General features: G+C 42.4%; 3 protein-coding genes across 4 annotated transcripts in view; 1 reads left to right on the top strand and 2 right to left on the bottom strand.

The window, feature by feature from the left end:
- LOC139913756 (leucine zipper putative tumor suppressor 2 homolog) overlaps window positions 1-4178 on the bottom strand; it is a 29990-nt gene extending 25812 nt beyond the window's left edge. For both annotated transcript variants that reach the window (XM_071901883.2, XM_078290833.1), the window contains exon 1: window positions 3972-4178. The gene's annotated coding sequence lies outside the window, so the exon portion shown is untranslated. The remainder of the gene's footprint in view (window positions 1-3971) is intronic.
- Window positions 4179-15587: 11409 nt separating this feature from the next.
- On the bottom strand, window positions 15588-21014 carry twnk (twinkle mtDNA helicase). The gene is made up of 7 exons (XM_071901896.2): window positions 20883-21014; window positions 19771-20443; window positions 18913-19615; window positions 18333-18573; window positions 17639-17746; window positions 17198-17339; window positions 15588-16677 (listed from the first exon to the last, which is right to left on the bottom strand). Exons 2-7 carry the CDS (start codon window positions 20416-20418, stop codon window positions 16330-16332), a joined length of 2190 nt encoding a protein of 729 aa, XP_071757997.2. The 5' UTR covers window positions 20419-20443; window positions 20883-21014; the 3' UTR covers window positions 15588-16329.
- A 163-nt stretch (window positions 21015-21177) lies between these two features.
- mrpl43 (mitochondrial ribosomal protein L43) lies at window positions 21178-23309 on the top strand. Its single transcript, XM_071901897.2, has 3 exons — window positions 21178-21438; window positions 21805-21911; window positions 22648-23309. The coding sequence occupies exons 1-3, from the start codon at window positions 21308-21310 to the stop codon at window positions 22860-22862; spliced, it is 453 nt and encodes a 150-aa protein (XP_071757998.1). The 5' UTR covers window positions 21178-21307; the 3' UTR covers window positions 22863-23309.
- The last annotated feature ends 111 nt before the right edge of the window (window positions 23310-23420 follow it).

Here is a 23420-nt window from a genome sequence, read left to right as displayed (position 1 = left end):
GGATAAAAGCATGCACCAAATGACACATATTATGTTACATGTTATTTATAGTTTGGTCAATTCTAACAAGACGATTGGTGGGCAGGTTTATTGTGGTTTCCATAAATTATACTATCAACAAAGGGCATTCATTCATCAATTTGTGTTGACAAGAGAGATCCCATCCCCGTTCATATTCCCTCAAATCACCCCAATGTTATTTACAGATACATGTAGCCAGCAGACCCGGGTTAGAGTATTTGCAAAGATTTTATGGGTTGTTTCATCCTACATAGGCTTTGAATTGGTGGGGTTGTCCCACATAGGACAAGAGAATGAGCAGCACAAAGTTTAGTCAGTCACAAGGAAATATTTGCAAGTCAAATTGGTAAATTTTTATGTGATTGACGACTTAACTGATCTGCTCTGAACTGTCATGTGGCAGTAAACCCCACCTTCCTGGTACTCCAAGCAGGTTAAAATTAACAACAGCATATTGTTTGAAAATACTATTTGACCCCTATTAGGTAGGCGAGGAAGCTCAATGTCTTTAACACAGAACGCTCACTTTCTTCTCTGTTTTGTGAACATATATGTGTTGTGAACTGAGCATGTACCAGGAGTCTTACTCAGTGTGTTGTGACAACTGGAGGTGCCACAGCAGATCCTTAACAACCAGCGCCACCAGAATGTGCCGATCACTCCACCCTGATACGAAATCCCCCGTTCATCCTCATTCCTCTCTGTCCGCAAACCAAGCAAGAACACACAAAGTTTCTCCTTAAGCAGAATCATTTTTAAAAACATTTCAGCCAAGGACCTAAATGAAGGATTTAGGTCTTAAACTCGATGTATCCCCACTTTTGTCATGTGGAGACTCAACAGAAGCGAGCCTGCGGTCCATCTTGGGTCCCGGCTCATTGTGCGAGAACCCAGACCACACAGGCTTGTTATTTGAAACTGTTTTAAGTACCATGGTGAAGTGAGTGGGAAGCTGCGTAACATCACTAATTACAGTAAGCAACCAGGAACAGGAGGGTGGATTCAACACAATAGGACAATACATAAACAAAGCAGCCCACAGAATACACTATCAGCATTTCATTTCACAAGATTGGCCCTCAGCAAAACTCTAAAAATACAACAAAACAGTCTCCACGTTGCCTGTTAGCAAGACACCTCCCACTATGCTCACATTGTTATCTTCTCTTCTCAAGTTTCTGTCTTTTTATGTGTTCTTCAACGAAACAGTTTTCCTGGCCTCATATGAAGAATGGAGCAACTTGGCCTTCAGTTTAAATGTCTCAAGGGCAAAATTCACAGCAGCACGACAGAGAGGTATCACTTACAGAAAACAAATTATCTATGAAACATGGCCTTTTAGACTAATAAATACACATGTAACCTCCTCCCTCGCTCCCTCGTCCCATGGAGTCCAGCTGGAACACAAACAAGGTGAGTTCCTCCAAACGATGAAGAAAAATACATGTATATGTGCACGTGCAGTACATACGGATACGACACACACCCAGATAAGCACATACACACGCATACAGCGCCACACTTGCACACACTCGCATATACTTTCCAATCATAAACAGTGCTCTCTACCCCACGCTCACAACTATTTGCCGGCACATAACTCGAGGCTGTCAATTTCTTAAAGACCTGCACTTCGTAAAGCGTGGCTTACTTAAACCGACCTAATTATCACATGAAAAGGTATGGCGCTACTTCAATAAATCTTGTGATGCTTATAGCTGCCTTTAATCCTTGAGGCCAGGGGTGTCGTTGCCACCATAAATTAGACGCATACAGGGAGCACAGTTTCCTCTGTTGATGAATACTGCCCATAGGTGTGTGTGTGTGTGTGTGTGTGTAGAGGAGGGAGGGAGGGGGGTCCGAGAGTACACCCTCATCTCACGCCTGCTGGCTCATACATAAACAAACAAAGCAGGCTGAAGCACAAGCATGAAAGTGCATGAGCAGCAGCAAGCTATAATGCTGATGAAGAAACACAGGAGGGAATACATTAGAGAGAGGAAGAGAGTCGGGAAAGATAGATAGATTGCTAGCTGGCGGTAAAAGAGGGAGGAGAGATCATACATTTAGCATGCGGAGTGGCGTTATTCATGTCCAAGGCATAAACCACGGGGGACATGTGATTGTTGGAACGGCAGAGAGATCACACATCCATCGCCTCGGCCAGGCGTCGCCCTAAACATGCTGATAAGAATTATGAAGACGCTAACACCCTGACATGCTGACGCAGCAGTCCTCTGGAAAACTTTTGAGGGAAGCTCGCCATGCGCTTGGGAATCACTTGAGAAATCATCAATGCAAATAAACTGTGGCCTCCTACTGTCAAGGCTCCACATTCTGCCCCTGCAAGTTTCAGTTTGCTTAGCTAAGCATCTGACCTCGCTGTGTAATCAGAGAAATTAGAATATTAACATCCTGCGGGATAGAGGGCCGGATCTGGGAGAGTTGCTGCGCTGTTGATTTTGTTTGTTCTTGTTTTGTCACGGAAAATGGGAAAAAATAATCACTTGAAAAAATATTAGCATTTTTCCCAAGCGTTTGGTCTTTGTTTACAGAGGTAGCAGGATAGCAGCTGCATGTAAAAATAGATGACAAGATGCTTCTTTAAACTAATTACATAAAAGAGGACTCCTGGGAATTTGAGTCCAGAACAGAACCAATGTGCTGCTTCGGGCTACAGACTCTCACACACACACACACACACACACACACACACACACACACACACCATAAATCCCACTGACTAGCAATCTAACTTGCCAACAAGCACACTTTTTGTGTGCAAAATGTTGAATTATAGTCTTGTTTTTTCTGTTGGTAAAACAACAGCTGTGGAATTCTGGTCACACAACGTAGCTGGCAACGCAGTAATGCTGTAAAAAAAAAAAAAAAAATGTGTCTGTGTCAAGCCAAAAGCTGTTATAGACAAAGCCAAAAAGTGAAGTGTTGGCAGATTAGGCATGAATACAAAGGGAAAGTGTTAAACATGTGGAATACCTGGATAGTGCAGACAACTTCTTAGAAAGCAATACATTTGTCCTATAATAACCTAACGGACTGCTAGTTTGCTAAATATGATAAGCTGCAGGTAACACCCCACCCCCCTTCTCTCTCTCTCTCACACACACACACACCTACAATAGGCACAATAGGGACAGCAGAGAGGTTGTTTAACAGAGCATGAGGTCTGACATGCATCCCAACAACAGAGGGGTTGGCAAAGCCCAGTATAAGCATAAATTATACAGGCCCGCAGTCCTCCAAGATCACAGATAAGACAAAAGTAGTGAGATTGTTTTGACACAATGGAGGCACACTGAGGATGCTGAGGGCCCATGATAAGGAAATGGCTGATTGATGATCTGGACTGAAGCTAAAGTCTCAACAGGAAATGAGTCTGGATATACTGTAGGAGGCACTGGAGCACTTTGTTATGTCTAAACCCACTCAACCTGTCATGTCGTCATGTCTGATGCACACAGGGATAAAAGGGAACTGTGGTTTTGGCGAAAATCAGAGGGGGAAACAGACTTCAGGGGCCTCTGGATGGGATTTCACTTTGTTAAAGCTTTTTTCTCATGAATGTGGCACACTTAACTATTGGTCCACTCAAACTGTAATCAATATAGGAGGGAAAAACAACACTACAACCTTCTGATACAATTATGCTAACTTTCTCCATAATGTACAGGCAGCTGATGCGGTTAAAGAGAACAAGAGCAACCACACCAACTCAGAAAAACCTCAGGAATGATTATAACCTTCACACACCTGTGCAGAAGGACGCGGAACAAGAGTGCCAAAGTTGTTGTTTTTTATAACCTTACTTACTGGCAGCTATCAACTTCTAAGCAGTAGCAGAACATAACGTGTACGACTATAGCTGTAATACCGATAAAACTCCTTTAATACACTCTTCACATTGTCATAGTTAGTTACTGCAAGCCTACCATGCACGGTGGAGTGGACAGTCAGGACAGCTGCTCTGTAAAGTCTGTTCAAAAAATATGTTGCAACGCTGGAAATGTGGAGACGAAGGTTCCCCCGCCCTCTTTAAATCTTCTCACCCACAACTTCTGGTTTTCCGAAGGTCTCCGCCGACACGAATATAGCCTACATTTGCATTAATTTCTTTTTTTCTGCCCGTCGCTTCTCGTCCTGCCACGGAAGGCGCGTTTGTTGTTGTGCTGAGAGCTGCTGGACTGCCGCTGCTCTGCTGCGTGTTTTGCAGACCAGAGTCAAGTCACACAGAATAACAAAATAACTTCCGCTTACAACTTTCAAAATAAAATTCCTATTGACGAACAAGTTGCAACGAGGTTTTTCTTTGCTTATCCTTTCTTTTCTTTTTTCTTTTTTGAGTAATACAAGTACCAAAGTGAAAATGTACAATATATTTGTGGAGGAAACTGTATTAAATGAAAATACAGTTGTTGTTGTTGTTGTTGTTGTTGTTGTTGTTGTTGTTGTTATGCTTTTAAAACAAAATGCTTTAACATCCTATTCAAAGTTAGAGAGGTTGATGCAAGATGTCATTTATACAGGGCTGGCAAAAATACACAAGTAAAGACTAAATCACAAAATATATCACATAACCTATAAGGATGTAGTGTACTACTGTTTTGAGAAAGTCGCACATTTACTCTTTAAGACTTAGAGAGGGAGCTCCAGCACCTGGTGTCGAGTCAGTCAGACTGTATTGGCCTCTTTAAACCACCAATGAAATGCCCTGTTTCACTCCATGCATAAATTGTTGTTCTCTACACCCCAATATGTAATGGAGTGCCAAATTTAATGCCTGTATTTTGAAACTTACTTGAAATAAACTTCCGGCATTGTTCTGACTGACTGACGCAACTTGACGGGCTGCCCGTTGCGCCTCTCTCTCTCTCTCTCTCTCTCTCTCTCTCTCTCTCTCTCTATCTATCTATCTATCTATCTATCTATCTATCTATCTATCTATCTATCATCTATCTATCTATCCATATCTCCATTACTTTACAAACAGTAGTAGTAGCCCACTTTTGATTACAGGCTGTCCTGAGCCTACAGGACACTGAGCCCAGTGAGAACTATGATAATCCTATGATAGTTAATTTTAGAAGGACACTATACAAATATATCACAGCAAAACTATTCACTAGAGACTATTCATCATAGAGAGACAATAGCTGATAAAAAAAAACATAAAGTATGATAAGGTCACTATAAACTGACACACATTGTAAATCCCCACAGGAATATTACAGGAATATTATAGTGATGTCCAATACTGCAGTATGCCGATGAGGCTGAATAAACCGATTGAACCGATGTGGTTGAATGGTGAAGGGATTACAGAGGCCGAAAATGGTTTGTAGATTGTAAAGTAGCCTAGATTCCCAGCCTGTTCCAGCACAACCGGTTCTCTGCTCTGTACTCTAAATATGTAAAAGGAGGTCATACCTGACTAACCTCAAGCCTCTCAGACGAGCCTTTATGCATCAGTGGAGTAAAACAAGGCTATACTCAGTGGAACAGTCCCGGGCAGAGTCAAGTTCATTCTCTACTGTGAATGTCATTTCACATATAGGCAGGAAAATGAGATTAAGAAGCATAATAGTGATTACAAACCCCTCCCATCCCTCCATCTTGTCTTTTCCTTGCTATCCACTGCCATTTTTAGAGTTAAACTCTGTGTGACCCTCCCTTTCCATCCCCATGCCAATTCCACATACACACATATGTAGGCTACATGCTGTACATACAGCCTGTTTCAAAAGTAGGTCCACGTTATTATATACATTACTCACTGAATTATGAAAGATCTTTCCTCTTTCCAGGTTCATTTTAAGTCATGGCAGGAAATTTGATGATTGAGTGACTACATGAGAAAATGAATGAATGAATAAATTAAATTATAACTATTAGGCCTATCATTATTATTATTAAAATTGCATTGTATACGTTTGAAACATCCCAGTTCCAGTTCCATCCCAGTTGCACATAAACATGCAACACACAAAAATGAGCATACTTGCGTTTTCTTTTCTCTCTCTCTCTCTCTCTCTCTCTTTCTCTCTCTCTCTCTGTGTGTTTCTCTCTGTGCCCCCCTCCCTCTCTCTCACTCACTCTCACACACACACACACACACACACACACACACACACACACACGCACGCACACATACAGAAACATACACACACACACCATTCCCAGTTTGCTTAGGTCTGCTCATTCACTTTGTGTGTGCATTACAGATTTCTTAAGTTGTCCTTTATTTCAAAAGGGCTGAAATCCATTTGCAAGGAAATTGGATTTACAAATGGGCCGCTATGTGAAGCGGGTGAGGCTCCAGCAATCAGGCCCGGTGGGAATGGGGAGGGAAATTGTCCCATACTTATCTGGCCGCCAGAGAATTTGAGAAGAGTTGTTACAGTAATTGATAATTGTGTGTGGGTTGAATGCAGTGTGTCTGCTGATAATGACTCCCCTAACCAAACCACTGAATCTGCTCTTTGCCACTGGAGCATGGAGACATTGTGTTCCCGCTGCTTTGCGCTCCCAGCTCAGCCGGGGAGCGCATGCCCAAGATGCCTATCATTGCCCAAAGCCAGCCCGGCTGCAATTATGTTGTGTTGACTGATAATGACCTCCTCTGTGTCCACCATGAGTTCATTTTATTCATAAACATACCGGATGGAGATAATTGGTGAAAAGTAATTGGTCAATGAGGGTGCAACTCATTTCACTCAGAAATGGCCCTTCCATCTCTGCTAAGTAATTTGAGAATCCATTTCCTGAACCTGAAACTGCGGCGCTTTCCATTTTGACAACATGAGGCGCTCCCATGTGCAGAGGAAGCCAGGGAAAGACATGTTTGAAGTTTTACCAGGACTCCATGAACAGTATTTGTGTACTTTCTTAATATTCCCCATTATTTTGCATTTGACATTTGATTTTACAAGATATATATTTGTTGAAAAACACACACCAACTTCCCTCTGCTTGTACATCTCACTTGTTTCATCACGTCATTGACCTTTCCCATTATTTATCCAGCAGTGCTCTTCTCTCAGCGTTTTTTTTAATGCAGGTATTTGTGGTTATAAAAATGATAAAACACTGAAACAATAGAAAACATTTCAGATTCAGTGCCGGCGAGCTAAAAAGGACATCTAAAACAATTCACCGCAAAAGAAACAAGGAAACACACAGACAAAATCAAGAACACAAATGATGAAGCTAAATGAAAACAATGCTCAACAAGGAGGAAAATGGTATAACAAAAACAGAATGCATAAATGACAAGTCAGGGGAATAAGGGGAATGACCTGCTGGCACCTGAACCCACACAGCTTGCCTGTTTCACCTTGATCTGCTGCTCACAGTGTCAGGAGCTCAAACAAAACCTCATATCATGTGCTCCATGCTCTCTGACCTGCCTACCAGGCTCTATTGTTTGTGTCCGGTCACAACACTTGTGACCAGTGATGCGGTGGTTAAATACAAAGGTGGCAACACTATGAACACCAGTCAATAATCACCATAAGATGAACAAATAAGATACACTGAATGTACCAAGTATTAGGGGCATCTGATATTGAGCTGCAGCCCCTGTTGTACAATCCACATCTCATCACATTCTCTAACGTCTCTTTATCTACATCCCCCTTTTTTTGATTTGATAAGGGAAATCAATAAGGGATAATGGCTTTTACCAGTGTACTTCATGAAAAAAGTACATGCCCCTAATATCTTGTGCATTCAGTGTAAATTTAAATTAAAAAAAGTACTTTCATTACTCATAAACATTTTCATAACTGTATTTATTTGTGTTTTATATCATAAAAATATCTATTTTTGTGGAGTCTGATACTACAGAGAATGATATATGCTATGAATTCATATGAATAAGTGAATATTAAGGAGGGTAAAGTCGCTTTTATAAATCAAAAGGTGGGTAAAGTGAGTTGCTGTGGGTTTACCTTCCACTTAATCTCTGCTTGCTACACAGACCAGTAGCCTTGGCCTGTGCTCTATAGCTAAGATAACCTTCATTCTCTATGGATTGAACAGTGTGTTGCATCAGTGTGCTGGGATGCTGTGTCCTGTGGACCGTGGAGTTTCCCGTGGCCTCGCTGCCCGTCTCGTCTGTGAAAGTGATCAGGAGCATATGGTGCACGAGGAATTATGGGTCCTGTCTTTCCAGACGAGGTGCGGCCTGCGTCTTTGAAAAACGCAGCTGCAAAGCTATTATAAACACACAATTATGACGCTCCTTCAATTTATTACCGAAAGACTTTAACTGATAAAGAAGAGGAATGCTGTGATCAGATTGCTCCGAGTAAACAACTCAACAAAGGCATGTTATGACTGTAAGGTTTCGTTCACCATCCACATTTCCTGTTCAGAGGTTTGAAGGCGTCATGCAACTAGCCTGACAATAGACAGACTGTTTTCTATATATGCATATTTAGGAGCAGATGGATAATCTAGCTGCTTGTCTGATGTGTCACATGAATGCCTTCAAGATGAGCAAACAATTCCAAAACTTTGCATAAGACAGAACTAGTTTGCGGTGTTTAAAATGATTTGGTTCCTATATTTGAAAACGTACATGCTCTGTCAGAAAAATAACACAGCATGGGAGTGAGTGCAGAAAATTATAGTGTCTGATAGGTGTTTTTCCCTATTTCCCTATTTATTTTCCCTATGAGAAATGTGATGGACAGCAACTGGTGTGGAACTATAGGCAGTATTACCATGAAGTCATCACCCAGAGTATTGTCATTATGTCACTCACATTAAACAGTTTGTCCTACAAGTGACTGGGGCATATGGTGTTAATGCTTTTCTTAATCAGGACAAGTCGATTATGAATCAGATTTCCATATGTTTTGTAACAGCGAAGCAATCAGAAACATTCTACACATTTGTCCCTTCTTTTGTCTGTCACTAAGCTTTGAGCCTCAGATGTTATGCATGTGCATTATGTGTTATTTATTTCTTTGTAAAATGATTTATGCAGCTTCAGGTCTGAACAGAACATGTCACTTGATATGAACATTAACATTTTTGGCATGATGCCATATTAGCTCTGTATGTTTATTTTCTGCAGGAATTCAAAACAAAATTTCTTTTGTTATGATTGGCTGGAGACTTGAGCAGCCAGCAGCCAAAGACTCCCTGAGCCAGCTAATCTTGGTATCAGAGTGCCAAGGGAATTGCTTTGTCATTTAGAGAATAGTGCACTTACTTTGATCCCATTATCAAATTTTGGCCATTTTTTTTAAATTGAGGAGCAGAATTAAAATATGCGATTGGTTCATGCAGCGTTTGAGTTGAATATTCAGTACACACTTCAGACACTGCACTCAAGTCTCTTCTATCCACATCTGGCTAGTATTTGCATAGTATCTTAATTAATGGCATATAGCGGCCTTGAAATTGCCCATTTTCAGCATTTATAAATTGCATGCTGGTATATTTTGTATGTATCTTTATGAAGGATGCTGCACCGTTAGGTAATCAGCTTATGCGTCCAAGCTTATGCCGATAATGCTTCAATTAACTGCTGCACTGAGCGATCATTGGCTCTGGTTTGCTGCACACAGGCTTTTATGAAGCAGACGGTCAGTGTGTGCACACTTAGTCTGAGAAGATTAGGTAGAGAGGGGCCTCCTTTGAAGGTGGCCATGCAGACGGCTAATTTGAGAGTGAATGGGCATTTTCTTTGGACTGGCCATGGAATATTCCTGGTTGGCTGAGCATAGCTCTCTCTCTCTTTCTCCCTCTCTATCTCTCTCTCTCTCTCTGAATTAAAGAAGTCCGGTGTGAGGTGCTGAAGCCCTGCCAAGAGCCTCACTCCTCCAGTTTGTAGGATGCTAATTCTGACCGCTCTCCTCAGAGGAATGAGGCCCTCCACTCATCTAAAAGCCTTACAGAGGTGGCTCCTTCTAAAAGCCCCACTTAACAGTTTCCAGTACTCATTTATTCCCTCCACCTCAGCCGCTACTGTCTCTACCAGCACCCTCATCCCCTAACGCTCTCATCTCCTACCACTCTAATTATCCTCTTATTGTCAACCCACCTGCCCCTTTACCATAGAATCCCTTTAACCTCCCCTAATTTTTCCGGCACGCTGAAAAAAGCAGAGCTGCTAAGTAAGAGGGGACGCTCTCACTCCCTCTCCAGTCCCCCCGGGGCCCTTGAACAGCATCCACACCGACGGTGCCAGGGCAGATTAAGCCCCTCAGCATTCTCTTTGGCCAGATCTGGGCGTTACATAAGCCCCGGGCCCAGCGCTGTCTCTCAAAAAGCTTTCCCTGTCGTGTTCAAAAGGCAAGAGCGCGGCCAGTCAGGCACACCGAGACAGCAGGTGTTTACAGTGCGGATCTGTCAGCGGGGGCGGACGGCTCCACTGAAGGCCCATCGCTAATGTCACACGACAGCTCAGCATTTGAGACGCGAGCGTGTCCTCCAAGAGACCGAGCATCAGGAGGGCCAAGGTCCTGGATACACACATACCAGCACAGAATGGGACCTGCGAGGGTGCTGTAACCGGGATGAGACTCCGTGTGACCGCAGCGAGAGAGCAGTCCAAAAGCGACACGTGCTGGATGACCTTTAGATGACTGTAGGTGAACCTTTCTACCTGCCAGCCAGGGGAAGAGAGAGGCAAAGCCCTGCGGGCGTCCTCAGAGGGGTCCAGCTCATGTTGAGTTCACTGAGCTGTCCTCCTCTGTGAATCAAGGTCCTCACAGTTCAAAGCTACCTAAATTTACTTTGACTGAGGCATACACTACCAGTCAAAAGTTTGGACACACGCATTTTTCTCTATTTTTTACTATTATTCACATTTTAGAATTATAGTAAACAAATCAAAACTATCTTATATTTTAGATTCTTTAAAGTAGCCACCCTTTGCCTTGATGAAAAGACAAAGGCTTTGGAAAGAAATTCATACATAGGCATCAACTTCACTATTTATATTTGTCTAACAAACAAATTTCAAGCATTTAAGCATAAGGCTTTAGATCAAAATGGCTTTAAGATAATGAAAAGCATAGCACATTCAATCAGGTGTGTCCAAACGTTTGACTGGTAGTGTCTGATAATGTCTTATGTCAATCGAGACCCTCAACTCAGGAACATACTACAATTCCTTCCAGTGCCGTGTCTCCTCATCATCACACTCAGTCCTTAAACAGAAACATCGAGTTCACATAATGAGCTGAAACACGAGCTTTTCATTTGGTCTGGGAACACAGAGGGGAGGATTTGGTTATTAATATACGCAGCGGCAGACATTGGGTGGGGTAATGTGGGTCAAACGTGCAGAGTGCACGTGAGTTGGTGAGGCAGAGTGAAGTGAAGCCCCCTCGCGTCCTGACATTCAGGGGACGGTGGGGCATCTTGAATCAGCTGGGAGTCTGAGATGGCCTCTGGTCTGTCTGCAAGCAGCCTGAGTCACATCTGCACGGTCTGTCGGCACGCACAGAGGAACAAGACACGCTCGTCCTCCCACCCAGTGCTATTGCTATTGTGGGAATGGTGCTTAAAGTCTCATCACTAGTTATGATGATTAAAGATGGTTCATTATTTATGAACATTCATGATCAGTAGCCTCATTGTCTCTAATGTCAGAAGTCTGCAATGTTTCCTTGGTATTTTTAGGAACTTTATTGTTCTGAATGCTGGGTCCAAAGTTATCCCAGTTTCCCATCTTGGAAGTTATTTAATTGTCATTGAAAAGGGAAATCGTCATGTGACACAGACAAATCCAATGTACTACTCAACTTACTCCATGCTCTCAATATACTCCTCAACAAGTTCTCTCATGCTCTCTATTCTAACATCAGACCTGGGTCAAATGGCTTCTCACTGTTTGTTTTAATCTCCTAGAAGTGCCAGATGGGTGGGGTTTGCCAAGCAGGACCAGAAAGTTTAGATAGTCACAAGAATGTATTTGAAATTCAATTAAGTATACTGACAACATACCTGGCATCTGAACTGCCCTTACGCAGTTAACCCCACCCATCTGGAACACCAAGCATGCTCAGACAAATGCAGAGAATTATTTGCGAAAAGACTATTGGACCCAAGTCTGTTCATCACAAAAAATATGTAAATGCCTGTGTACTATTAGCAAAAACATGACAGAGCAAATCAACCAAGAGGAAAATATCTATGGAAGTAAAGATTAGTTGAGAATGTACAACAACACAACCAAAGCAACGTGACTAGGCTGCTGTGCATTATTCACCACAAGAAGAAGACATCAGCCTATGTCTCATTGAAATATTCACGTTACATTGAAGAAGAAATGATCAGAAATCATTGAGAGAGTGAATTTGTTGCAGGATCAAATATAGAGACAAAGAGAACAATTCCCTACAGTTCAGAGCGTGTATAAAGCTCCCATTCAAGCAACTACAAAGTGCACACGCAGCTGTTGTTGTGCTTCAAAAGAAAGGCTGCGTTTGTGTCCAAGAAACCTTTCCACTGTAGGTTCCTTCTTTGTGCCTAGTTCTTCCAGAAAGGAGAAATATAATAAAACGATGCTAATCATGTTTTCTGAACCGGCTTTACTCCAGTCGATACAATACTATCTTCTCTCAACGTCCAAGAGAGAAGAGCTGAGAATACTGTGAATACGATCCCCTCTTGGACTTTGAGCAAAGTTCCTTTGCTGTGCCAAAGCCCCTCGCTGATGGACTTTGATTGAAGGTCCTGAAATTGCCTCCAGATTTGGTCAAATAGTTGCCTTAGTGAAGGGCAGCTAATGGGGCGGAGAACTATGCATGCATGTCATGTATCCATGCAGCCCATCAGCAGTACTATCAGGAGTAGCCAGGGCCTCCAGTTCGTTGTTCACTGATTGTTGAGATGCTTTTTCCAGTTTATAGAGTCATAACTAGACTTATTTCTAATATGTTTTAGGTACATACAATATATTACATCTGATCATAATGTTTTCAGTATGAATACCTGGTCAAATTCTGCATAAGACGGGGGTTTATCAGTGGCAGGGTTCAATAAAAACATCTTTCCCTTCACCTCTCATATCCCCGTTCTGATGAAGTGGAATTCCTTTGGTTTCTTCACAGTTTGTTTCCTTCATGATAAAGAGCTGTGTAACTCAAGTTGTTTCATCTCCTCCCCTCTCCAGATGGCAGCTATTTCAATAAGCATGCGAAGCTCTGATCAGTGCTAACCATTGAAAACAAAAGGGAACAATCAGACCTCCAGTGCTGCACTTTGAAGAACAAAGCCATTTCAATATTTAATCTAGTTACATGTTCAAAATAGGCCACTTCATTCACCACCTGTTGTTCTCTGTTTACTCTGCGCAAAAGAAATGAAAATTTGACGTATGATCTTTGAAAGCTTTGTTGAAGGAAGTAAACAGTAATGCCATATATCACTGGATGCTGAGATTGTAAAGATTTGAGAAAATACTGTGTAAAAGTGCGGGCACACGTGATTGCATGCATATGCGTCATATTCATTCAAGTTTTTGTGTGTTTTTCCCCCGTCTGAGGAGCTGGCAAGCGACGGAGCTGCCATCATCTGGGTGCAGGAACGCCTTAAAACACAAAGAGCCCCATTCACTGGCCTCAGCAGCCATATCCCACACCCACACAGTCAAGAGGACACCCAGACCCATCCAGCACACAGCCTGTAGTCATTATGGAAAGCAGTGTGTACTTACACAGCAGTAAAACATTCACACGAAAACAGAGTATTACAGTAAGCCTCAGAAATGAGAGGAAAATGATAGAACGTAAACCCAGCTATCACCACATCTTCCCAGAAACTGTCTCCCTCCTGCCATCTCATCCAAAGTGTTTTACGTGCATAAACACACACACACACACACACACACACACACACACAGAGAAACACACATACACATACACATGAAGCCTCTCCATCACAACCTCCTACAGCCTGTTTTCCTTCCTTCTCACGCCAAATACAACCTGCGTCTCACTGTGTACAGTAAAAGACAACAGTGTATTGGGGTTTTTTTTGCAGAGGGATTATTCCCACAACTTAGAACAATATTTTACAGCTCCAGCTAGCCAAGGCGCTCAGGAGTCCGCATGCCATGTGTATATAAACTGAGTCCAGTGCCAGGAGCGTCCCTGGCCCGCACCATCAAAAATGATGCCAGTAAGGATCTCAGAGAGAGACAGAGAGGTCCCACTCTGTGAACTAAAGGAGGGTAGAACAATATGAAACAGTACTTCAGAAACTAAAATCACAATGGCATCTCTACCTCTATCATCTGGGTGGCATGTGATGTTCATGTTACGATTAAAAGCCTGGGGTGGGCTTGTTTCTGATGGGTCATGACAAGAGTCCTAGAATGTTTTAATGAGACTTCCAGAGTCCTAGGATGTTTAATATTTTAACGAGTCTGATTCCCTGGGTGAGACAAGATTTTCTCAAAATGGTTGCCAGGGTTGAAAAACATCAAAGAGGCCCCGATATAAAACACATAGTCTCATATTCCCACTCTGAACCGTACCCTGTTTGTGAATCTGAATTTTATTTGGCTTCACTGACATGCAGCGACTGTGAGGAAATAGGACAACGCTTCCACCATCAATACATCTTGCAGCAATTTATAATGCAGATTTTCTCAACTCTGAAAGCAGCTGATGCTACATGTAACCCCGCACCAGTGGAGGTGAAACACTTGGATTTTTACCCATGAAATATTCATATGCAGTGTATAGATAGCTGCGCAACACACTTTGTTTTTATTAAAACTCACTCACTCTAAATAATTTATTGTGTAATCTGACACTGGAGATGGCTCCTTCTGCCAATAAGGAGAAAGCATTAGGCAGGTGAGAGAAAACCTATAGAAGCCTCATCTATTTACCACCCGCCCAACACCAAAGTAATGGGTAATGTGACCCCCTTTTTTCATCAGTGTTCAAAGGCACGTCAGTTTCCTTTATAATTAGAGCCAACACACAACCCTGAAAGATAAAAAAAAAAAAAAAAAGGAGGCCAAAGATCTTTGACGCTCTTGCAAATAATCACTCCCACTGATAGATTTATATGAACGGTTATCAGTCCTGAGGCTCAGATTGATGTCTGCCAATACAGGGGAACAGCATCTGCACTGTTGGCAGTTTCTCCTAAGGTGCAGAACAAATATAGCAAGCTGTTCAGCTATACAGGTATTCTGCCAGCTCCTGCACATGACTGTGCACTATCATGCTTTCTTTAATTACACTTATAAATCACTCTGACATCCAAGGCAATAGTTACAATAGATTTTTTTTTATAATGTTAAAATAGTCAATGTTGAAGTCTAAATACAAAGCTTAATTAAATACATGTCTACAGTCAGATTTTAATGCCAGGTGTAAATAGGGTCGGTGACACTTGCTGTGTAGGTTAATGCCCCATCATCCTTTATCTAGAATGACCTGAACTGTCATCTGTAAGACACAAACGCCCCCTATTGGCCAATGGTGAAAACGCAGTCAAACAGCTTTATCACAAGCATTTTATTTAACAAAAACAAGCATTTCATTCATGATAATCATCACTGTAAAAAATCAGTAGAGAGCACATTATGACACTGTGTAAGTGCTTATATCATCCTGACAAGCAGACACACACAGACAAAACAGTAGTGTTTTACCATGAAAGTACCATGGAACACTAGTATAAAAACTAGCTTTTGATATCACAGTCTTCTTTGAAATTGAAGAACAAGTTAAATTTCATCAACAATTCACCGGAGAATTCAGTCTTAACATACAGTGATGGCTGTATACAAAAGCTTTAGAAACTGTAAAAAAGTCCAATATCGTTTACACCATTCAACTTTAACCAACTACTAACACTTTAGATGTCTCTTTCCACATTCTGGTTTCCTTCCATATTCCATTCCATAATGAAATCAATCTTTAATAACCTCTAACTTTTTGGGTCTAACTATATGATTCATTGTGAATTACTATCAGCGCTGTCATTTCATATCATATTCCATCATATACATTTATATATATATGCCTTACCACAATATATCATACAACTCCAGTTTTTAGTCAAACTTGTATTATTAACATAAACCTTCTGACTTTATATCAAAAAACATCATGTCAGAATTATCACATAGTATCATGTTATAATATATAACGATCATTATTTATGGTTCCAGGGCAAAGTTGACTTGGGATCAGCTTTCCTTCCCCTTTTCTGACCCCCAAATATTATTGTGAAAATGGTAAAACTGACCCCTGATCACCATCAATACAGAAAATGCACCCTAGTGTCCATGAACGCTCCACATCATCACTTTGCCATGGTTTCCTTTGCTGCTGCAGGAGTCTTAACAGCCCGTGGAGTCTTAGTTGTTTTGGCTGCTTTCTCTGCCTTCTCTTTCTTAACAGTCGCCTCTTCCTTCTTCACTGCCACCTCGACCTCCTTGACCTCCTCGTTTTCGGGCTTGCTGACCTTCCTCAGCTTGAGCTTGCCCTTGACGGGAGCCGAGAAGGTGAGCGAGGCCTTGAGGAAATCCAGGGGGAAGATGCCCACGTCTCCGTCAAAGCGGTTCTTGGTCACCTGCAGGGACCTGCGGCCGGGACAGGTGACCAGCTTCTTCTCCTGCAGAATGAGGACGTTGTCTGCCTCCTGGCTGGCCTGGTGGGGGTTAAAGGTCAAGATTTATCTTAGTTAGGTCAAACACCTGCAGCTTTGTGAAGAGGGTCAGGACACCTATTTTCATTATATCCTCAATTCATTACATGAGTGCATGGGTGCGGAATAAAGTACATGCACTAATTATACTAAGTGAGCTTTTCAACTATGAAGCTGTGAATTTGTCTTTGGACTGTTCAGGTCCAGTCTGGCAATCTGCCATTTGCAATTCCAGATCCAGGCCAAAAGAGCGGTTTGTCACTTTCTAGCCTTTGTTACAATTAATAGGAGTGTGAACCAGGATTGGGGTCAAATCATTTTAAATTCAAGTAATCCAGTAAGTGGATTTTATTCAAAATTGATTACTAACAGTTCGCACATAATTCATGATGAAATATTTGAGAATGAATACTCTGTCAAAGGCCCTTCAGTTTCCACACCACATTGACTGAACTGAAAATTATACATATGCAATACCTGCTGTAAATAGAAAGTGTCCTTCAACCAGATTCCCTTATCTCACCTTAGCAGATCCAAAGATGGATGCTGTTTGCAGTTCTCTGTCATCCTCCTCTTTCCTGGGGTGAATGATCAGGGTGACGTGGCAGCTGCTGTTGGTAGCAAACTTCCTGAATGCCGCGATGATGTGGTCCTGGACGGCAAACCTGGATCACATGAAACATCATTTATTTGTGTATTTGTCACGGACATTGCACACTAAAAGTAATAAATAAAAGTGACGTTAATTTCCATCTGTCATCTGTCAGGGATTCAAATTAAATTTTTATTGTTATCACAAACCAGACGCTGTGGAAAAGTCATATCAAACAAACAATATAGAGTGAAAAAATGACCTAGAGCTGCCTTCGGTATCAGCTGTATTCATATTGACACATAGATTAAGGATAACAATTGAATGTTTACTTTCTCATTTGTCATAATCAAAGGTGTAGCTCTTACTCACTTGTCTACAGTGAGGTTTTCCTGGCCCATCATGAACTGCAGGTTGTCGATGATGACATGGTTGATATCATAGAGGTAGACAGCATGCTGCATAGTGTCAAGCACTGTCCTACAGAAAAGGTTGGAGGAAGGGTCAGACGGAGTAGACCATGCTAGTTTATCCACTACTCAAACACACAAGTGTGGAGACAATGAGCTACATTTGGTCTTTTTGGTGTTGTCATTGCTTTAATGTGGTTTAAAGTGGAGATCAATAACAATCCATAATAAAATGCTCTTCTTGGCTCGTATTAATCTTTTGTGATGTGAAATCGATATTACACTGCAGGTGAGTCAGCAGCAAAAGGATTTAATCTAACTCGCTGTCCCAATACTTTCTGATTGCACATCGATATAGCATAACTTTCAAATAATTCATACCAGTAGTTTAATAAATGAGGCACAGTATCAAAGAATTTAAAGAAAGCACTATCATATTCTTACAGCTCACTACTGCTGCTACCGCCATCCACTGCTGTTAAAGAAATCCAGTTGAATTACTTGATACTCTGTTCTTGCCTGACGTCCACTGCAAATTAGCAGTTTTGCTTATATCCAGAATTATAAAATGCTGGGTGTGATTAATAGGACAGGGGGTTGCATTCAGAGAATGAAGGCACTACTAGCTGGATGACTGAGACATTCATAAGACTTACTTGATGTTCTGCTGCCCATGGAAAGTCATAAAGTAGAGTGGCAGCTCCTCAAACTTGTCGGCCCAGAAATCGTACTGCTCCAAGTTCTCCTCCAGCCTCTGCATGGCAAACTGGGTCAGCATGATCTTAGCCAGACGCACGTTGTTGATCTCAAAGCTGCCCCATAACGTGTTGACGCCCTGCATGCAAAGGTCCAGGGCCAGCTCACTGATGAAGGTGGTCTTCCCACTGCCAGTAGGACCTGGTGAACAAAGTTTAAAAAATATACACACATAAATAAATACATGGTAAGTTACTATCGTTTTCTGTGGAGTAGAACACTAAATGCATACTTATTTTTAATTATGTTGTGACATTTCTGCTTTATTTGTTAGTACACACTGTAGAGTGATGGAAGTCATATTCAAACCCAAAACAAAAAGAGTATGTGGTACACAGCCAGTCTGCCTACACACTACAATGCTCCAAACCCCCAAAGTATTCTTTTTTGGGATATTTTAGTTAATCAAAATAAAGCTGCTGAATATGTGAACATCTTATTGTTTATGTTCTATGCTTTAAACGTCATGACTCCCTATACCTGTGAAGATGGTCAGCTCCCCCTTGCGGTGGCCTTTCAGGATCCTGTTGAGCTCCTGAAACCGTGTCCACTTCACTCCAGCCACCTGCTCCGTGTTGACCAGCTCCCCGTACACATCATCTCGGAGCTGCCTGAAGGACACTATGGACTTATGGGCCGCTGGAATGGAGGCTTTGATGATGCGGCTTAAGTTCATTCCCTGGGCCAGCGCCTCCACCGGACACGGCCGGTCCTCGCCCGGTCGCACCAGGGAGCAGCGCTTCAGCCCCAGCTTGCGAGAAAAGATCTTCGACGCCTCCCAGGAGCGCATGTCGTCTCCCAGCCACAGAGTCACCCGCTTGAACTGCTCCAGGTAGGGCAGCAGTATCGGTGGAAGGCAGCTGACCCCGCGAGGAAGAGCAACGCTAGGGAGCCCCGTGGCCTGGCTCACAGCCAGGGTGTCCAGCTCCTGACCCGTCAGCACCACCTCAGAGTCCATACGGCCCACCAGGGGCAGGCCAAACAGGTTGTAGTAGGAGTTAGACTTGGGGACTATGGCTTCAGTATAAGCTACTTTTCCAGTCTCAGTAGTTTGGGCAGATAGTAGCTTGACGCCTTTCAAGCTGGAGGCAGGTCCTCCAAACCAGGGGACAACCAGGCTCTTGGTGGGCTTGAAGAGCCTCACCCCAAACCGCTTGAGGGTGGCATTAGAGACCTTTGTGATCTGAAACAAGGCATAGATACACTTTATTATGATGCTGTAGGGAAGATGCTTGAGGTATTCGCACATGTATAACAATTTGAAACAACAAGACAAATTTCAATCACTCATGTCTACTCAGATACACCCACACGTCCATCTCTAACTCATTCACGGACCTGAAACATGGTTTTAATCAGCTGAGCCTCCTCCTCAGGGAGGTCAGAGAGAGGCACAGAGCTGGACCAGATCCTCTGCACCTCACTCAGCTCCCTCTCCCTCTCCTCCTGCTCCTCCACACTTTCCGGATATCCCAGCAGCACATGAGGGCTGAGGAAGTCCTGACCCGCCTTCTGCATCACCTCCAGACAGTCCTGGAGGTCCTCCCAGCTGCCATCCACCAGCGTGTCTTTGCACAGGAACTGGCCGGTGGTTTTGTCAATGAACATAGAGAAGCTTTCTTTTCTAGAACCCGAGTCCGTAAAGATGCTCGGGGTGTGCAGGCAGCTGTACCCGTCGTGGAATAAAACGTCTTTGGAGCGTAGATACTGCTTGATGTCTGTGACTGTGACGGGACTTGCAGGGAAGTCTAAACTAGACTTGGCGTCCTTTTTGTACATCCTGGTCACACTGAGTGGCAAGTAGTCTGTACCCCATAGTCGTCCGTGTAGGAAACATGGAGCCGCAGCCGACCTGTGAGTGAGCCTCTGGGTTAGGAGTCTCACACAGAGGGATGAAACATGTCTTCGGTGGAGAAACCTTGGGGAGCCTCGGGCTGCCACCTGCAAGAGACAGGTGGTGCCCTTCAGCAGCAAGCTCCTCCTCATTGGTTACCTGTTTAAGACGTTTAACCTACAACAGACACGAGATTATGAATAAACATCTGCCTAATGCAAGTAAGTTACAACATATAGCCGTGCATAGCTGGGTTAGTTACAAAAATACTGCATACCACAACCTATATTTGGGTGACACACTTGTGTTCATTTCTTGTAATGATGAAACATTATCTTATGAACAGCTAGCAGCTTGCGCTAGTTCTTTATTGTTTTGCTCACCAACCAGGAACCACACTTCTTCTACTGGCTGTCTATACTGATGTTCCTTAATAGTAACTTGGTGTTACTGAATATCATTACAACACTTAGAGGTCAGAAAGGATACCTAGTGAAGCAGGAACAGTTATTTTCGATAAATTAGACACAGGAACACAAGCTCGGATGTGTCTCTACAAACCGCCATTCGAAATAAATAAACGTTAACGAAGAAAATCGCATAAACTTCAGCTTACTCTCTGTCTTCTCTGTCCTCATATTTTCCTCCATGCTGCGTCTGGCCCGGGCTTTCGCGGTGCGTTTTCAAAACAAGTCCGTGTGAACCAACCCGTGAAAGGTACCGCATTGCACATTTTTATATCACATGAACAAAACATTTTCCAAGCGTTCATTGCGTGTTATATTAAATTAAATGTGTGATATTGAATATTTTATTGCTGATTGACGAAGCTGAGTTTCATCATATTTTTTTTAAAACTGTATTGAATCACCGTCATGTTTGACTCCGGAATTTATTCTTGTCGGACCCCGTGTAGTACATGCCCGTCAAGTCGTCCTCTATGCATTTTGCTGTCATTTAACCTCACTAACGGATTTATTTTTATCCAGCGACATTAACAATATATGAATTACTTGACAACAGTTGGCAGGCGATTGAAAAATGACTGCCAGAGGGACGCCAAGCCGCTTCCTTCAAAGTGTTCTCCAGAACGGGGTTGGTCGGTATGTCTGCCAGCTGAAGCGCATCTCCATCATCTTCTCCAAAAACGCACAGAGCTCGTTAGGAGTCAGGTAAGACCACGCTGCACGCTGTGTTTGTATGCTACTGTATATAGTTTGGATGCTGTTTGGATGTTGTCCTACTGCCTTTGGATGCTGTGCTACTGCTGCTGTAGGGTGCTTCCCGTGCCACTAGAGGAAACATGCCCTTGTTGCTAAAAGCATATGATATGACAATCATATCAAAAAGGTAACATCCAATTTTACTGACTGCCACAAATAGGTTAAGGCCCAATATTGAGAAACAGCACAGTATCACAATCAGGTATATTGTTATATAGATATCAAAATAGGAGCCAAACACCAATCTTTAAAAAAACAACAACCTACAAACCCAGCAACACCCAGTGACTGCAACCTCTTGTTTTTCTTTTTCAGGGACTTTATTGAAGAGGGAGTGGTGGATTATGCCAAGAAAAACCCTGGGACTGTAGTGTATGTGTCTCCCCAGGCCTGCAGGATTCCAAAAATAGTTGCAGAATACTGTAAGTGTTCATGGCTTGATGTCTTGATAACACATCTGACTAACTCTACATTTCTATGCTCATTATAATGTGTTTCAAAAGTATGTATACATTTATATAGGTACACCTATTATTTATGGACAGTTGAATGTGGAATTATTTTGTAATTAGTAAATAAGTTAAGTTAAAATGGAAAAACTAAAAATTTGTTGTTTGTTTCTCATAATTATTACTAGTACTATTAGTATTATTATTATTTTTGTTTAAAAAGGTATACCTACATTTGAAACATACTGTATGTAACATACTATCAGAAGAGAGGGTATACTTTACATGCTGTATCTTTTGAAAATTCATAATCAATCATCATAGACATGAGGTCTCCAGTGAGTTTAAGGTTAGCTCTAGGGGTATAAACAACCTTTTTCGGTGAAAATTATGACAAAATGATATTGCTTGACGAGAAACTAACAATGAAAAATGAAGTGAATACTAATGGTCATAGTCATAGGAGTTTTGTTGTCACTACTCATAGTCACAGGTAGGGGGCACTATAATACTGGCTTTTATGAGGCTTCTATTTGGTTTTGGTAGAAGTGAAATGCCATGGGGGATTTCACATGACTTAGTCAAATAGTGTCAACTGAAATAATTTGTTCTTGTTGACTCTGTTACATTTCAGAGTGTAAGAAATGTTTCGGTTATGTCCCCTCTCAACTCGCTGATACATCCTGATCTCCCTTTTCCTTCCCTGCAGTAAACGGCAACGTGAGGGAAGAGCTTGTCACCAGCAAAACATCTCAGCAGATTTCAGAGCTTGTGAGCAAGCTGACCAGTCAGTCCGGCCTGGACATCATCCGCATCCGCAAGCCCTTCCACACAGACAGCCCCAGTATCCAGGGCCAGTGGCACCCCTTCACCAACCGGCCCCCCTCCATAGGCCCCATCAGGCCACACAAACAGGCTGAATAAGGACTAGACCTGGGCAAAATCAAAGTCGAACACACTTTGGATATTCCCACACAGGAGTGCTTGATTTCTGTTGATCTTGAATGAAATGTCACTCATGGTTGAAGCTGGTGAAGTGTCTGCGAAGGAAATCAAGCCACAGCTCACATAGTTGTAGTATTTGCAGCCATTTTCCAATGTGTTTTTTGCTGGGGACCCCACAAGAGACTGAATACTGTTTTTCATCACCACGCCCTTCTGTCTGGCGGTGGCAGCAAAGCCACTTGTCTGGTTCCACTGAGCCGTGCAGAACAATGCATACTGTACCGGCTCTGAATGCCACATTTGAATAGATTTTACATGATTACACCAGAGGCTTGTCAGTTGGCATACTAAAATGCAGATAACTGTTTTTCACCGCAAGGTTATTAGACCATTCATGTATTAAGTGCCGCTCTCCCCAGCAGCTGGAACTTTGTATGAAATAAAAAAAAAAAAATTTGAGAAATATTCTTGATTCATATGCTGTTATCGGTTTCTCTAAATTTAGAATTCCTTTTGAGTTTCGGGGCTTGGCAGCGG

Source organism: Centroberyx gerrardi, chromosome 20 (genome assembly GCF_048128805.1).
Source record: "Centroberyx gerrardi isolate f3 chromosome 20, fCenGer3.hap1.cur.20231027, whole genome shotgun sequence".
Taxonomy (NCBI): Eukaryota; Metazoa; Chordata; class Actinopteri; order Beryciformes; family Berycidae; genus Centroberyx; species Centroberyx gerrardi.
The sequence above is the reverse complement of the archived record's forward strand: the minus strand, read 5'-3'. Positions and strand labels throughout refer to the sequence as shown.

What these genes read in the sequence shown, in the direction of transcription:
- mrpl43 (XM_071901897.2), top strand. Translation starts at nt 21,308, where the DNA reads ATGACTGCCAGAGGGACGCCAAGCCGCTTCCTTCAAAGTGTTCTCCAG. An exon ending in CAGAGCTCGTTAGGAGTCAG is followed by an intron (nt 21,439 to 21,804) that starts GTAAGACCACGC and finishes TTTCTTTTTCAG; the next exon opens with GGACTTTATTGAAGAGGGAG. An exon ending in AAAAATAGTTGCAGAATACT is followed by an intron (nt 21,912 to 22,647) that starts GTAAGTGTTCAT and finishes CCTTCCCTGCAG; the next exon opens with TAAACGGCAACGTGAGGGAA.
- twnk (XM_071901896.2), bottom strand. Translation starts at nt 20,418, where the DNA reads ATGAGGAGGAGCTTGCTGCTGAAGGGCACCACCTGTCTCTTGCAGGTG. An exon ending in CATGGGCAGCAGAACATCAA is followed by an intron (nt 17,747 to 18,332) that starts GTAAGTCTTATG and finishes CCTTTTCTGTAG; the next exon opens with GACAGTGCTTGACACTATGC. An exon ending in GAAAACCTCACTGTAGACAA is followed by an intron (nt 17,340 to 17,638) that starts GTGAGTAAGAGC and finishes CATGTGATCCAG; the next exon opens with GTTTGCCGTCCAGGACCACA.